The following is a 16,812-nucleotide window of genomic DNA, read 5'->3' as shown; positions in this document are numbered from 1 at the left end:
TTTTTAAAGAATAAGACAAGTCAAGTCACCAACTCAAATATTTTTCACAATTTTGAAATCTTCCTTCTCTAAGGCTGGCCTCCAGCCAAGCTCTTGTGGGATGTGTTCAGAGCCCTCAGCCCCCGAAGAACCTGGCCTCCGTCTCTTCCTGGGGGAGGACGGGCTTCTCCACTTTCCAAGCCAGGCAGTGAGAATGGCCACGGGGCTGGTGAAAGCCGTGGGCTCACGGACTACCAAGCTGACGCCCACCAGTATTTTCAGGGAGAATCCCAATCCCAGGGATTTGGGCGTGTGTCCCAGCAGTGAACTTGCTGTGGGCAGCTGACCGGAAGTGGCTGGGTGGGCAGGGGGAACCTGAATAAAACCTCAGGCTGAAGCCGGCCGGCTCCCTCTCAGGCTGGGGCTCCCCCGGTGCCCGTGCACCGCCTGCCTACGTGCCCAACAAGAGCTCTGCCGTGACCCCAGGTGCTATACAGAAGCCCTCCCGAGCCCTACATTCTGTCAGGTCTCTTAAGATCAAACAAAATGGCATGACGTGAGAAACTAAGCTTTCCTGAGACCAGTTTCTCAGAGCACATGTGACACCAGAAGCCATCATGTGTGTCCCGGAAAGAGCCAAAAAATGTGAATTATCCGTGCCCTGCCAGGGCCACGCAGCCCTGGGACTTGTCTTGCTGGAGATCGGCCAGATAAAGGCAGCCGTCCGGTGCTGAATTCAGCAGGTCCCACCTTGAGCTGGAGCAGGGATCACGTCCCAGCACTCCTGATATGTGCCTGTAAGGGCTTCAGCAGAGGCTGTCACACTTCAGGAAGGTGCCTGATCCTCTCTGAGCCCATCGCAGTCCCACGGGGGCCTCTGCTAAGCAGTCCAGGTGGTTCTGAGGCCAGGGCCCGACTTGAGCAGGGCAGGTAGGAGATTCAGATGAACGACTTGGCCAGAGTCACCATGTGATCCACACCACACGCCACATCCACGGGCTCCCCAGGCATCGTCACCTGAAAAACAAGACCCAGCACATTGTGAGGGAGGCAGACAAGCCTGGAGGTGGCCCCACTTGGGCCTGATCCTGGGTCTACCTCTTGGTAGGTGACTGAACCTCTCTAAGCTGTGGCTCCTTCCCCTGCAAATGGGGATGCTCCCACCTGCCCGGCAGGTCTGCGGGGATGAGTGAATGTGATCACCGTGGAAAGGACCACGCAACTCTCCACCTAGTCGACAGTAGACATTACTGCTCATGCCCACCCCTCAGAGGCCGCTTCGGGCACCAGCACGGAGCCTGAGTGTACATCCCACAGACGTATTCCCCTCTGAGCATGACCTGCCAGAGGGCAGCACCTGCTCCCAAGCCCGGTGTTCAGGGACCCTTCCTAGCAGTCTTCACCACGGCTCACGGGAGCAGCTCGAGAAACCCTTTCTCCTGCCTTCAGGGGCCACTGTGAGAAAGAGTGTCTTTACCCACTTTGCCCACTAGCTCCAGCTCCAGACACACGCACACAAGTCACGTGCACCCTTGAGGAGGGATGCCGACTGTGTCTCAGAAGGTGCCAAAGGCCTGGCTGGCAGTCCTGCCGACACCGCCCATGCATGTTGACAACACTTCGTCACAGGAAGGCGAAGGTCACAGCGGACAGCGCCGTGGGACGTGGAGGTTCCGGCCTGTTTGCCTTTAAACTGACTCTTTGTTCTACAGCCTGGCCTTGGAAATCGGTGTGCCCACGAAGCAAGGGTGTCCATACCCACAGGGCCGCACTAGTTCTCTAGGAAAGGGATACTTTTCTTTCCCATTCATTCATTCTTTTCAATAGGTAATACATTCACACACCTACAATATGACATTCAGTGAAAAAGAATAAAAAGGTACTGAATACCTTTACTACCACCCTCGTCATCTGCTCCATTCCCCACCTTCCCTCTGAAACGGAAACTACTCTGAACTTGTTTCTCATTGCTCTTCCAGGGGTCCTGGATGCAAAGAGAAGCAAATGCCGAGTATGCCGTTTTCTCAGGTGGTACATTTTCAGACAGTGCACCTGCACCACTCTCCCCCAGCCTCGTCCGCCAGGACGCCGATGCTGCTATTCTGACCAGATCCGAAGTCCGCCATCTCGCCCTTCTGGCGGCACTCAGCCGGGCGGCATAACAGCTGGAAAGGGGATCTGCAGCAGCCTGTGGAGCTGACTGAGCTTAGACAGGAAAAGGCCTAATCCAGATGGCCTGGCCTAGAAGCCAGAGTGCAGTGCCGACCCTGAAGCGTGTGCCTGTGTCGCGTGGCAGACAAGCCCATGGGCACTGGTAACCAAGCCCGCACCCCACCCTCCCTGAACAAACGCCTTTAGCAAACCTATTAGAGAAATCACTAAAGAGACAAGCAGCAGTGCCCCCCCCCGCCCCCCGTCCCCCGCCCTGCCCATTCATCGCAAAGGCTCGCAGATGCAGAAAGTGGTCCGGGCTGGCAGGGGAGCAGAAGGAAACATGCTGCCTCTGTGGTGACTGGGCCCAGGTGGACTCCTAGCCACCTGCCCAGGCCATCGGAGCACATTACTGACCATCACGGAGAGCGGGCCACTCTGCACACTCACCTGCAGCCAAGCTGCTGCACTTAAGCACCTGTGTCCTTGCTCCCCAGGTGCTCTGGCCATTAGCGCCCAAAGCAGAGGAAACCAGGCGGCCTTGGTTTACCCGCCAGGACAATGGTCCTGGCTGAGGCTGGCCTGGGACATGCAACGCTGGCCGCCATCGCCCTCTCTTGGGAGCAGCGGGCCGCTCACCCTGGCGAGCACTTGCTTGCAGCCTCATCCAGTCTCTGAACGGAGTCCAAAAGAAGCCTGCCCTCAGCCATGTTTTATTTTTGTCCTCGTCAAGGTTAAAAGGAGTTCTATTCTAAACCAATTTACACTCACATTACTGCAAAAGGAACCAGTTCTAAAAACCAGAAGCACATTTGGCCTGAGGGACTCAGAAGTGTGAGGAGTCAGTTGGGGAACCCCTCCGCACAACTGCTGTTCCTAAAACGAGCGCCCGCCGGGTGAAAGGCAGACGGAGGCCGAGCGGGAACTCTGACCTGGGCTGTGACTCGGCCCGGCACGCGCGCCCACGTGGCCACCTCTGAAACTTCCTTCCTGGCACCAAGTGACCAGGCTGAGAAGGGAGCGAGCTCAGCCTGGAAGGAGGCACTGTGCCAGGACGCCCAACTCCTACCGTCACCCCCTCCAGGGCCTCAGAACCACTGAGGCGACCATAGAAGAAAGCGGCCCGGGAGGCAGAGGGTTCCCCAGCCTGTGCTCCTGACCAGAGGGGCTCCCGGGGAGGGCGCAGCACAGCTGCAGGCAGAGGCCCACCCAGAGTGGCTACGGCCCCTTCGACTCCTCAAGTCAGCGTCCACGGGCACACACTGTGGGTGGGGGGAGCCCCAACCTTCACAGGCTGTTCTGAGGATAAGAGACAAGGAATGCAAGCGCCCAGCACAGACAGCTCTGCTGTGCCCTCCGAAAGATGTTTGTCTGGGGAGAGTGAGAGCATTTCCCGGAGTTGAAAGGTGAAGGCCATTCAGAAACTGCCCCTGGCAGCCTGTTCCTATATGTGCAGTGCTGCCACTTAGGTCAGAGGGTCTGTAAGGCCCTGGTGACACCTGGGCAGTGTGCCCCCACACCTGCACAGCCAGGGACCTAGGTCTCCAGCTAAGGCCCTCACAGAGAATGGGACGACAGTGAGCGGACCGTGTCTCACAGTCAGACGTATTTGCATCCGAACCATGGTTCTGCTTCCTAGATGTGTGACCTTGAAGAAATCATTGAACCTCTCTGAGCTCTGAGTGTCAATGTGTGGCAGGAAAAATCCTGGAAAGCTTCCGGAAGGACAGGTTTAAATCAGGTGGTTCCGATGACACGACCCAGGCCTCCATACTGTCAGAAAAGCCCAGGTTCTGTGAGACTAAGAATAACAAGTTAGTATCATTGTAGGAGCTACACATAAGACTTGACTTTTCTTTCTTTCTTGGAATACTTTTCAAATGATGTAATACAGCTCCCACTGAAGATTAGTAACAAAATACAGTCTTTTTAAAGAATTAAAATCACCTGTAATTTTTTTTTTAAATGAGTACAACAGACTAGAGTAAGATCCAGCTATCCAATGACAGAGTAATCGAGTCTTTAAGAAACCCAGCTTCGTTTATCCAAACCCTGGTTCTCATCACCACCATTGTCCCAGAGCCTGAGGCTCGCATCTTTGGGCTTGCACAGCGTGGGGAGGGTTGGGCCACGGACCTCAGCAGCACCTGTCAAGCCCTCTCCTTAGCCCATCCTCCTAACCACAATCAAAAAGTGACAAGGGAACAAAGTAGCTCCATAAACAGTTAGGGCTCAACAAATGTACAAGAGGGAGGACGACGGTGTGGCAAGAAAGCAGCCGTCACAGGGACAGACTGACTGGCCTTTCCCTGATGGCACAGAGGCAGGGAATGACATTCCTAGAGGGAGGTTTGGTGAGTGAGGAGTCAGTGACAGCGAAGGGGGGGTCTGGTCTGAATGGCAAGTGGTGTCAGCCCCCGGCCCCCTGCTGCTTCCAGCTTCGTGGTAGGGCCCGAAAGTTAGCCCAGCCATTGCAATAGGGAAAATGCTGTCAGATTTCCAATCTTATTTCATGGCTGTCCTTACATCTCTGCTCTAATCTGGAGGAACTGAAGGCAGGTGGAGCGCCCCTGGCTGCAGGGGTCATCCATTCAAAACCCAGTTGCTTTACTGTTTCCCAAGCTTCCCCTCAGAAAGGCCTTTCTGATGGGGTTCAAGAGAGGACAGAAAGGAACTACCAAGAAAACAGGGAGGATGTCTAAATTATTGATGTTCGCATTTCCTGAAGTGCTATCCACTGTCCACCAACTGACTCTCCATTCCTCACATCATGGCATTTCCAGGCTCAGGGAAAAGCGAGCCAGCACCAGCCAGCTTGGCAACGACTTGGTGCACAACTACTTTTTTTCTAACAAGTTGAAAGTCTCCATTTTGACCTGTTCTCTTAGAAACTGCACGTACAGTTTTTATAAAGGCGTCAGGGCCTGCCCAGTTCACAGGGACCCAGGAAAGCCAGCAGCAGAGGGAAGGACCTAAAATACCGAAGTGCCTCCAAACATTCTGCGGTAGGTTTTTGACAGACAAATCCTTATTTTATTTAAATTATACTTTGTTTTGCATTTATACATGTGTTTTTAAAAATGCTTTACACAAATTCGAAACTTTATTAATAACAAACTTTCAGAGAAAATACTTAGGCATGTTCATGAGCATGCACACGCATGCGCGCACACGCGCACACGCGCGCACACACGTGCACGCACCCCTCTATGCAGAGATTGTCATGGAGGGGAACATCAGAAACCAGTACCGGTGGCTGCCTCTGGGATAAGACATGGTAAACTTATTTTTCATAATGTACTTTGTAGGAAGTACACATGCTCTGCACTCAAACAAATAAACAGCTTTTTTTTTAGAAGAACTTAAAAAACTCAGTAAACAACACTAAGATAAACTACAACTGAAGGAAGAACTCTGTTCTCCTTTAATTTCGAAATGAGCCTCTTTGTCTAACTGCACCCTCCCCTAAGAAAAGCTTTTAGTTGTTCACTTTGGTGGCTGTGGTAAGGTCCTCTAAATATTCAACATCCTGCTTTCTTTCACATTTGCTGTAAAACCTTCCTTTGCACGGCCTCTGTAAACACTCCTGGCAGGCCAGCTCCTTCCCTTCAGACCCCCAGGCCTCCCACCGCCTCCCCGCACCTGGCCTGCAGCCTGCTCCTCTCCGAGCACCGCGTGTTTCTGCTTTCCCGCTCCACATCCCCGAGGACAGCCTCCCACGAGGCTTCTTACAGGGCACTGTGGGCCGGGAGCCCCACGCAGGCAGGCCGCTGCCTCCCTGAGCAGCGGGTGCTGGGCGTGGTCCGGCTCCTCACCGGCACTGCCTCACCTGAGGCGATGGGGCAGGAGGAGGGTGGCCTCCCTGGGAAGGGCTGGCTCCGCTGCACAATGGGCGCTGCGACCACATCACAGGATCTGCCCTGTGGGCATCCTGCACCCCGCCCAGCCCCGCCTTACCCTCCACGGGAAATACTGGTCTTCCAGGCGGCCGATTCCCAGGCACCCTCGGATATTCTTGCCCCACACAAACAGCTCTCCTTTGTCTGCAAAGAAAGAAAAAGGGGCTTTGGTTGGGAATAGGCCAAGGACACGTCTCCAAGAAGAGGAAGGACCCTGCATGAGAACATGCTTTCCAGAACTGGTACAAACACAGCCCAATGTTAAACTTCCATTTCCACCAGACATGAATGCTTTCTTCTGCAGGGGAAAGCAGACTGCCTCCGTTCCAGAAACCTGTCCAAGCCCAGACTGACACCGTCCATCCCAAGGGAGAGGAGCGTGCCCAAGGAGCCATGGGCTAAGGTGCCTGGTGCACACGGCCCCTCTGCTTGCCCCCCCTGCTTGCCCCCATGCATCTGCCCCGGCCCAAGACTGTGTGCAGGCAAACCCCGCCCTCACAAGTCATGAGATCTAAGCGTCCTCAAATCCCAGGCACGTCCTGGCCTTTCTAATGTGACAGAGTGAGGAGTAGGACGATTGCGCATTCCTTGTCTGGATTTCCATGTCTCAAGAGCATTCGGTCAAGTGACACATGGTGACTGGGCACCTCTCTGGGCCAAGACTACGTCTGTGTCCCAGGAGCAAAGAAAGCACAGTGATGAACCACTCCTACCCTCATGGGACTAGCTGAACAGCTAGGAATGAACAAATGCTCAAACTGAGATACACATGCTTACAAACTGTACGAAGTGCCAAGAAGGAAAGGACAGGTAGGTGCTACAGGGGACAGCCCAGGAGACGGCATCTAAACCAGGGCTCTGGGAACGCCCGCCTCCGGGACAGGACCCCAATCTGGTGGGGCAGCCTCCCACACCAGCCTTTAGTCCACATCAGCGCGGGCACTCCTTGGCACAGGAGCCCCATTCGCCACCCCACATCTGGCAAGTAGAAGAAAAGACATGGAGAAGCCAGGACGAAAATAACCTGGGCTGATTCAATGAGGAATCCATTTGTTAGGAGCTGTCAGAGCCCCCCGGTCTGACCATCACCCGTGGTCCTCCACCCTCAGATTTTACGTGTCTAACGGGACAATTCAGTCTGGCCCCCAAAATGGTAGCAGACCTCAGGGTAAACCAACCAACTCCAGCTCCCAGCCGGCCATACACAAACGCTGGGCACACAGATGGGAAGAAGCCCAGGCTCTGACGCTCCCGCTACTGAGAGGCAGTAACTGGTGCGTGGAGGTGGCTGCTGGGTCTTGGGGGACGTCTAGATGGGCATTTCATTTCAGCGGGACCCAAAATGGCCACACGGCATGACAGCAAAAAGAAGAGAGTCTACTCTGGTGGAACATTTCATGTGGATTTCCAAGTATGTGACTCTGCACATAGTTTAAGACTTAGAACAGTCTGGAAAATAGATCCCTGACACCTCCAGAAATAGTCCACAATGACTCTTACTAAGTGGCAGTAGCTTTAAAAAACTGACGTGAACTAGACTCATTTGCAAATGGAAGCGGCCGGCCGAGCTGCACTGCTGCCACGTGGTGCTGTAATACAGTCAGGCAAGACTCCACCCACCCGCACAATGGTCCACACTACAGCCCCCAAAGCCGGGAATTCAGACAGTACTGAATGGTGGGGATCTGGAACAGTCCTCAGATTAGCACGGGGCCAGAGAACACAAACAAGGATGACCCGAACTGAGTGTCCCAGGCCAGATGTTCAAAAGAAAACAATTACCATGAGATGAAAAGGTTTTTTTCATTGCAAGGAAATACCGAATTTACTTGACAATCACAAAATGAAATTAAATTAATACAGTCTGACAATTCAAGTCAACTAAAGAGGAACAAACTGAACCAACAGCCACTGTGGTAGAATGAGAGATGTAATCAAGAGGTCTGTAGAGTAACTGGATATGTTATGGCTTTGTAACTTGGCAAGTCTTTGAGAAAACCTCCATTCCAGCCTCCCCTTTGATCATTCTCTCCCCCAGCACTTTGGAGAAATCGGGCAGATTTACTTCCACAAAACCACAGGATGGTCTTACAGATCTGCCCCTTGTCGTCCCGCATTCCTGGGTCGGATCGGGGTTCGGGCTTGGCCAGGCAATGGGGTTAAGCCCCACACATTCATTTCCTAGTTCCCACCGTGGGTCTGCCAAACCTCTGCTGGTTGCCCCCAGCACCCCAACATGACTCAGGGGTCCCCTGTCCTATGACCGACTGGTGTCCTCTTGAGAAAATTCACTTTCACATTAGCCTAACCACAAACCAAATGAACCGAAAACAAAACTCCAGGATGAAAAAAAGACATACATTATACAACCTCAAGCCAAACAACTTCTGGAGTAGCCACTCTCTTTAACTACCCACACAAGGGTTCCGCTCCACGGATGGATGGAAGCTGAGAGCTGCCCACAGTTTGGGGCTGAACCTGAGCGAGTGCAGCCGTCAGTCTTCGGGGCTGCACAGGCTTGGTCACTTACTGGTAAGGGCAGCAAAGTGGCTGAGTCCACACCGAATGCGGGAAACCTGGACTTCTGGGCTGAACTCCGTCACGCCAAAGAGAGTGGGTGGAATCATTTCTGGAAGAGCAGTTTCCACTAGGTTTGGTCCTTTCCCAAGAATTCCATAGCCCCAGACAAAAACATGTCCTTCTCCTACATTACAGGAAAAACAAGGGTCAGTAAGTCAAACCAAGAGCAGCCCTCACTCACTAGAAATTCAAACTGTACCACCAAGACGCGTTCTATCCATATGGATTGTTTTTCTCCTTGCTTGGCAAGAACATGCTGACAGATATTTAAAATGTTTCTTTTCTCCTCTTTCAAATTCTTGCGTGTGGACTATGTCTAGCCAGCTCACCAATCTCAGAATATAAACTTCCCACATCTTGAGGGTAACCTGGACGGGAGCAGTCCATAAATTACCCAGAAACCCCATGTGAACGCAGGAGAGTTTTCAAAGGACAGTTTTTCCTACTAACAGCTCTACGTTTCACACTGATCAGAAGACCAAGCCAAGTACTAAACAACTTCTGGCCAGATTCTTAAAACCCTTAGAAATGATTTTTTGGCTATAAAAAGTTTAATACTCATCAGTGGTACCAGATGTTTAATCCCAGAAGCATGGATCTCAGCATCTAGACGCTAAGGCTCTCCTCCTATCTGCCTTTTGTTTCTTGGCACAGCCTCCCTGGAGAAGGTGGAGAGGAATCTCTGGCCCAGGCTAGGGACAGGGACAAAGAAGTTTGTTCTCCACTCCTGAGGTCTGCTACACAATTACTATGCCCCGTGCTATCTAATTGTCTACTTATAAATCACAGCCACTATCTTTTGTCAAGAACGCCACCCTCTATTAACTGAACTCAGTCTAACTAGATCTCCTCCAGCCGCATTCCCTTCTTTGACCTGAGGTCAGCCGCCTGTGAGTCCAATGGAACCAGCCCTTCCCCACTCAAACCACCGATAGCTGCCCAGTGAACTGCCTGCAGGAGGGTCTCACCATTTAACACAGCACAGCCAGTCCCACCACACGCAGCCTGCTTCACCTTGCCTACTCCCGAGAAAGGTAAGCACCGGGGCACATTCACCTGAGTCAAAGGAAGGGTCCACAGTTAGGAGGAAAAACCCGCAAGAACCTGGAAATATTCTGGTCTTGTGTACAGAGTAGGTAAGTCCCAGCTCAATCATTTACACCACAGATATTCCCCAAACATTGAACATACGCTAACCATCTAACTGTTGGGGATACGAGGGGGAGCAAGAGATGTGGTCCCTCCCTCAGAGGCTAGTCCAGTGGAGAAGCCACATGCCTGCCCAATTTAACATAAAATTAATTTGTGCTGAATGCAATGGAGGGAAGTACAGGGTCTCTGAGAACGAATGTCAGGGAGACCGATCTAGTTTGGGGGGAGGCGCGGTTGGGTAAGGCTTCGTTTCTCCTGCGACCTGAAGGACGAGTAGGAATAAATAGACCAGGGAGAAGAACAGGGTATTATTCCAAGCAGGGGAGAGGCACATGCAAAGGGAACGAGTGAGCACGGCACGCTCAGGGCGGTTCGATGAGGGCAGTGGCTGAAGCAGGGCCCGCGGGGAAATGTGGTTGTGGGGACAGAGCCCCAAAAAGCAGTTTCCAGGCTCTCGGCCTCACATAGAAAGGTGCTGGCTCAGGTAGTAAATGGCCGTCGACTGTGATCAAATGGCCATCAGCTGTGGCTAGTTGGCCGTCAGCAGTAACCAGTGAGCCATTGGCCACGAATATAACTGCTGTGGCTTCGCTAGCAGAAAATGGGGGCTAGCAAGGAGATGGTGGCTGAGCCTGCAAGCGGTGCAGTGAGGGTTGAGAATTGTGTGGCTCCTGCGTCCTGTGTCTCCAACCCAGCCGCCAGCGAGAGTATAGTGGTGTGACTTCCCTACCTATGGCCCCGTGGGTGTTCCTGTTTGGCCTCACCATGTCCTGCGTTCTTATGTGGGGAGCGGGACCGGAGACCCCGCAGGGCGCCCTGCACGACACATGGCGCAGAGAGCAGGGTCTCCCGCACGGCAGTGGTACAAGATGCAGGCGGAGGGAGGGAAGCCGGGTATGCAGGATACCAGGGCCACAGGAAGGGTTTGGTCGTCACCTAAGCGCACTGGGGCCAGTAAGCGCTCTAAGTAGGGGACAGACATGGTTTCTAGAGAACATGGCAGATGTGGCTGACGTGAAGAAAAACCAGGGCGTGGGATGAGCACGAGTTCACTCTCGGACACACTGAACTCAGTGCCTAGAGATGGCCCCGTGGAAACGTCCACTGCTACTTAGTGATGTCTGCAACGCTGACATGTAAGCTGGAGACTCATTAGCATATAGATGGTAACTGCAGCCATAGGTGTGGGTAAGGTCTTCTAAAGAGGGAATACAGGGAAAAGGAGAGCAACGCCCACGGCACGGGATCGCCAGCATTTAAAGGCCTGACACAGAAAGATCCAGAAAATGAAACCAAGAAGGAAAACAAGAAAGACAGAGAGCACTAGGAGAGTCTAGTCACAGGGATGAAGAAAATATTTTTCACAAGTCATGCTCAATGTCAAATGCTGCTGAAAGGTCAAGAAAGATAAAGATTGTAAAATGTTTTCCAGGTTCTTTATTAGTATTTTTAGCAGCATGGCGGTCGCTGGTAACCCTAGCAAGAGGCACTCCGCAAACTGGTAAGGGTGGAAGCTACGTGGAATGGACTGAGGAATGAGAGACGAGGAAATAGATAGTAAGTGAATGCAGCTCCTGAGAAGGGAACAGGAGGTAAAGCAAAGGGGTTGGAAGCGGGGAGAACAGGAGAGGGAGGAGTCCACATAGGGCTTTGTAAGAAGGAAGACACGAGTCAGGGGTAAAGACTGACGAGGGGCCAGTACACAGGGAGAGGCTCAACTTACGGGAAAGAAGGCCCAGCAGGTGGAGTGGCTTCTGAGAAGGTGGCAGGAAATGGGATTCAGGGCACAGAGAGAAGAATCAGCTTTATCAGGAAGAGATACACCTCCTCCACTGCTAGGGAAAGGAACGGGCCCCGGTGGGCACAGACACAGGTAAGTATGTAGGAGTCACAGTGAGAAACAGGGCATTCTCATCTGAGAGCATCTGTTTACGCTACTAAACGGGAGGCACGGTCTTCCACTGAGTGAGATGGGAGGCTCAGGGCTTTGGAGAATGAAATGTAGCCTAAAACTTTGTTTTCCAGTGGGATTTGGTGTTGGAACTTCTACTGAGGAGTAACTTTGGAAACAGATTTTAAGTGCTTCAGTGACAGCCACGAATCTTTGAAGGTTCATTTTCAAGTAGAGACAGCTGAAAGAGAACAGTCCCGAAGCTGACTCAAAAGGAATCAAAGGGCTTCCTGGTGCAGAGAATGTACGCCTAGGTGAAGTGGGGCTGTCAGGGCTGGGGCCTGGCCTCTGCTGCTGGGCTCTCGGGGAGCTTCTTCACCTCACTGTGCTCTGGCACGGGGCCCTCAGCAAACACCGAGAAATACCCTGAGATGGAGCCCCTGGAAACCCCCACTGTTGTCGCTGACGGGATGAGGATCAGGCCACAGTGAAGAGCCATGGCTGTGACGGGCTCCCTCTGAGAGGACCCCCAATAATCCCCGCCCCCCCAATCACACCCACGTATAATCTCCGCCCTTGTGTGGGGGCTGGACCTGGTGCCTTGCTCCTAACGAGCAGAACGCCAGCAAGACTGAGGGAAGGTCACTGCCAAGATTAAATTATAACATACTGGCTCCTGTCTCCTGGCACTCTCTCTTGCCTTCTCGTTTGCTCACGCTGATGAAGCCAGCTGCCATGTTGTGAGCTGCCACATGGAGAAGCCCACATGGCAGGGAACCAAGGAAGGCTTGGCCAACAACTGTTAGCTCTCCTACTGCCAGCAAGGGACCGGAGCCCCGCTCCACAGGCCCTGAGGACCTGCGTCCTGCCAGCAACCACGAGTGTGGTCCTGGAAGCAGAGCCTTCCCCAGCTGAACCCTTAGATGACTGCAGCCACTGACAGACTCAGAGCCAGAAGACCCAGCTAAGCCACCCCAAGATTCCTGGCCCACAGAAACTGTGAGATAATAAGTGTGTGTTGTTTTAAGCCACTAAGTTTTGGGGTCATTTGTTATGCAGCAATATATGACAATGACACAACACTGAACCTGTCCCCCACAGGAAGGCTGTGGGAGACATTTTTCTCAAGCCTTGGTATCTGGAAGAGCAGTGCTTCTCCTGAACACTTTATTTGCTATTTATCATACAGAAGCAAGGAATCATTTAAATGATCATGTTTTCTTCTTTGCTTTGGCTACTAGGAAGCTCAAAGCCAAATCTGCAACCATTTCTAGCCACTGTGCCAGACCATGGAGAATATATTTTTTCATCTTATTAGCTGATCTTTAGTTTTCCTTTGTACACATTTCTTTATCGTTAATATATATTTATTTTTTATTTTTTTCCATTCATCTCACATCTTTTTATTTTTCAATTACAGTTGACAGTCAATATTATTTTATATTAGTTTCAGGTGTACAGCATACGAAGTGATCCCCCCATAAGTCTAGTACCCCTCCGACACCATAGTTATTACAATTTTATTAACTATATTCCATACGCTATAATTTAACATCCCCATGACTATTTTGTATCAATTTGTACTTCTTAATCCCTTCATCCTTCCCACCCAGCTCCCCAACTCTCATTAATATATATTTAAAACCCTTCTGTATTTGTCAGAAGGAATGTAATATGCTTTTTAAATAGTCCTTACTTTCACAGATACATACTGTAACTTTCATAAATGAAAGTTGATATCTAGGATTTGCTTCAAAATAATCCAAGGCAGAGAAGTAGACGCAGTTATAGATGCAACAAGACTGGCCATGAGTGAGTATGGGTTTTTTAAGGAGGGGAGGGCAGGGATAATAAAAATGTCTGGAATTAGACAGTGGTGACGGTTGCACAGCCTTGTGACCATACTAAACACCACTAACTTATACACCTACAAATCATGAGTTATATCTCTTATTTTAAAATGGGCCACTAGTTGATCATTGTTGAACGTGGGTGACGAGTACATAGAAATTAATTACGCAATGAGCTCCACTTTTTGTTTATATTTGAAGTTTTCTTTAATAAAACGTTTAACATTCTACTGTGCCGTACTGACTCCCTTCGGTGAGAAGGCGGGGGTGGTAGTGAGGAGAGGCTGCAGGCAGGGCTTCTGCTGCCTCACCTGTGAGGGGTCGCCCAGGGGTCTTCACCGAGCTGCACACTCATGATGTGTGTGCTTGGGGCCTAGGTGTCATACTGCAACAAAGAGCACACTGTGACATCACAGAAAGCCCGGTAAACAGCCTCACAGCCCTGTGAGAAGACAGGGTACCTAGACATACCTAAAATAGAGCTTTAAACCAGGGCTATTTCACTGAAGTATTGATCATGATGGCTTTTGAACCTAAGCTTTCTTTCCAGGCCCCAATGAGATTGCCAAGAACTCGACACCTTGAAGAGGCAGATTACAATAGGTTTAGGCCTTAACATCGCAGCACTTTGTACATCACATGTCGGTGAAACCCTCTTATAAATGGCCTTGATACACTGTATTTGCAAACCTCCCAGCACCATGCTGTAAGTGACCTCATACCTGTGTGGAGTCAGTGACAGAGGCCAGCTGCAGGTACTCGGAGTTGCCCCAGCCAAAGAGGCCTCCGTCAGCAGACACAGCCAGGCAACAATCACCGTAGGTGGCCACCTGGACAACACTCACGCCGGCAAGGTCTCCACCCAGCCTGGTGGGTACGCTGGTGATGTTGTAGTGGCCCAGACCTGGCATAATGGAAATACTTGTTTTTAATGATTTATTCTCTTAACAAACACTTAATACAGACTTACTATATGCCAAACACAGTTTTAAGCACTTTACAAATATCAACTCAGAAATCCTAACCTGTTCCTCGCATATATGTAACTTCCTTCTCCACATTCTCTCACAGGAGGAAAAAGAAATCATTGTAATTAGATCATTTAAAAACCTTTGGAATTTTCTAGGCCTGATTCAAGTTAGACAATTTCTCAAGATGCAATACCACTACACAATGAACCTATTAGACCTTGCATATATCACAACAAGCAATTATTAATTCACTGTTGGGCTTGTTCGAAAATAAAGGAAATCTCTAAAAGCCCATCCCCCCGAAACTCCCATACCCCACCCGCCAAAAACACAGTAAACAGAAACAGGCAAACTGGCACGGTAAACAGTACACAGAGGAAGACAGGGCTTGCCCGAAGGACCGTGTCATTATCAGCACTGTGAGGGACGGTCATCCCCAGGCAGCATCGCAAGGCAGAACCTGACCCACAGACGCCTCCGCAAACCAGCTTCTTCACAGGGGCTCGGAGCAGTGTCGGACTGGCAGCACCCTTGGCAACAGGCAAAAGCAAATCCACATCCTCTCTGGAAAAGCATCTCCAACCCAGGCCCTTAGAGTTTCCACAGATTAAATTCAATAAAATATGAAATCACAATAAAAAATTTCTAAACTCATAAGGAAAGATGCCACGATGAGTGAGAGTAAAGAGAGCCAGCAGATAACTGATTTAGTCCTCCAGACTTCAGATACCGCAATGATGATACACAAAACAAAAAACAGCTCTGGGTGCAATGTTCAAAGAAATAAAAGCAGGAACAAAAGATAATCGAAAAAGGCCAGGTAAATCTAAAAAGGAAGCAATTAGAAATGAAAAAAATACAGTTAAAGTTAAAAACTCAAATGGATGGACAAAAAGACAAACCGCAATCTGGGAGAAGACATGCACAAGACTGTAACTGATAAAGAATTCAGACGTAGAATCTATAAAGAATCCCTAAAAATCAGTAAGAAAAAGACTAGTGAGGCAACAAAATGGGCAAAGACACAACATACATTTCAGAGAAGAAAAAACAAGACTGGTCAATAACACATGAAAAGATCATCACTCTCAATAGTAATTAGGAAAATGCAAATTCAAGCCTCAGTGACATACTATTTCACATCCACCAGATAGGCAAAAACTTTTGGGGTGGACAATACCAAGATTTGCCCAGTCTGTGGAACATCCTGCTGTTGTGGGGGTTACTTGTTATAAAGATTTTGGAAAACAATCACTGGACTACACATGCATGCCCTATAACCCAGCACTTCCACTCACAGAATCTTCACTAGAGCTCCTAGAACTCTTAGGCATGTGTACATGACACATACAGATGGTCACAGAAGCACTGCTTATTCTATGACAAACAGCTGTAAACCATACATATATCTGTCAACAGGAAAATGAATAAATTCAAGTGTGCTGCATGGCTGACTATCATTCAGCTATAAAAATAAACTACCTTCAGCAAAGAAACAGCATACAAATCAACACACAGAAATCAATTGTATTTCTATACACTAACCATTGAATAATCCAAAAAATGAAATTAAGAAATTAATTCTGGGGGTAGGGGGTGGGAGACGAGGGTAAAGGGGATCAAATACATGGTGATGGAAGGAGAACTGACTCTGGGTCACACAGTGGGATTTATAGATGATGTAATACAGAATTGTACACCTGAAATCGATGTAATTTTACTAAGAATTGTCACCCCAATAAATTTAAAAAAAAATTCTGTTTACAGTAGCATCAAGAATAATAAAATACTTAGAATCATCATAACCAAAGAGATAAAAAAAACTTGTACAATTTCTTTCAGCAATATAATAATATTGCTGAAAGAAATTAAAGAAGATATAAATAGATGGAAAGACATCTTATGTTCATGGACTGGAAGACATAATATTGTTAAGATGTCAATATTATCCAAAGTGATATACAGACTTAATGTAATTCCTATTAAAATTCCAACAATGTTTTTTGCAGAAATAGAAAAATCCATCCTAAAATTCACCTGAAATCTTAAAGGACCCCAAATAGCTAAATGATCTTGAAAAGGACCAAAAGTTGGAGGATTCATACTTAGTGATCTCAACTTACTACAAAGCTACAGTAACCAAAACAGTGTGGCCCTGGCATAAGACAGACATTCAGACCAATGGAGTAAAATAGGGAGCCCAGGAATAAACCCTTGTTTACACGGCCAGATGATTTTGCACCATTCAACGGGAAAAGGACAGTTTTTTCCAACAAATGGTGCTGGGAAAGCTGGGTATCCACATGTAAAAGAATAAAGTTGGACTCTGAGCTAACACC

General features: G+C 49.6%; 1 protein-coding gene across 2 annotated transcripts in view; it reads right to left on the bottom strand.

The window, feature by feature from the left end:
• The window catches only part of RCC1L (RCC1 like), a 38,766-nt gene continuing 21,954 nt past the window's right edge, over positions 1-16,812 (bottom strand). For both annotated transcript variants that reach the window (XM_033110518.1, XM_033110517.1), the window contains exons 7-11: positions 14,225-14,406; positions 9,578-9,665; positions 8,560-8,733; positions 6,088-6,173; positions 1-996 (exon numbers count right to left, since the gene is read on the bottom strand). In XM_033110518.1, coding sequence (XP_032966409.1) covers positions 919-996; positions 6,088-6,173; positions 8,560-8,733; positions 9,578-9,665; positions 14,225-14,406 — 608 coding nt within the window. In that variant the 3' untranslated portion in view covers positions 1-918. The remainder of the gene's footprint in view (positions 997-6,087; positions 6,174-8,559; positions 8,734-9,577; positions 9,666-14,224; positions 14,407-16,812) is intronic.

Source organism: Rhinolophus ferrumequinum, chromosome 7 (genome assembly GCF_004115265.2).
Source record: "Rhinolophus ferrumequinum isolate MPI-CBG mRhiFer1 chromosome 7, mRhiFer1_v1.p, whole genome shotgun sequence".
Lineage (NCBI taxonomy): Eukaryota > Metazoa > Chordata > Mammalia > Chiroptera > Rhinolophidae > Rhinolophus > Rhinolophus ferrumequinum.
Note: the sequence above shows the minus strand (reverse complement) of the source record. Positions and strands in the feature narration are given on the sequence as shown.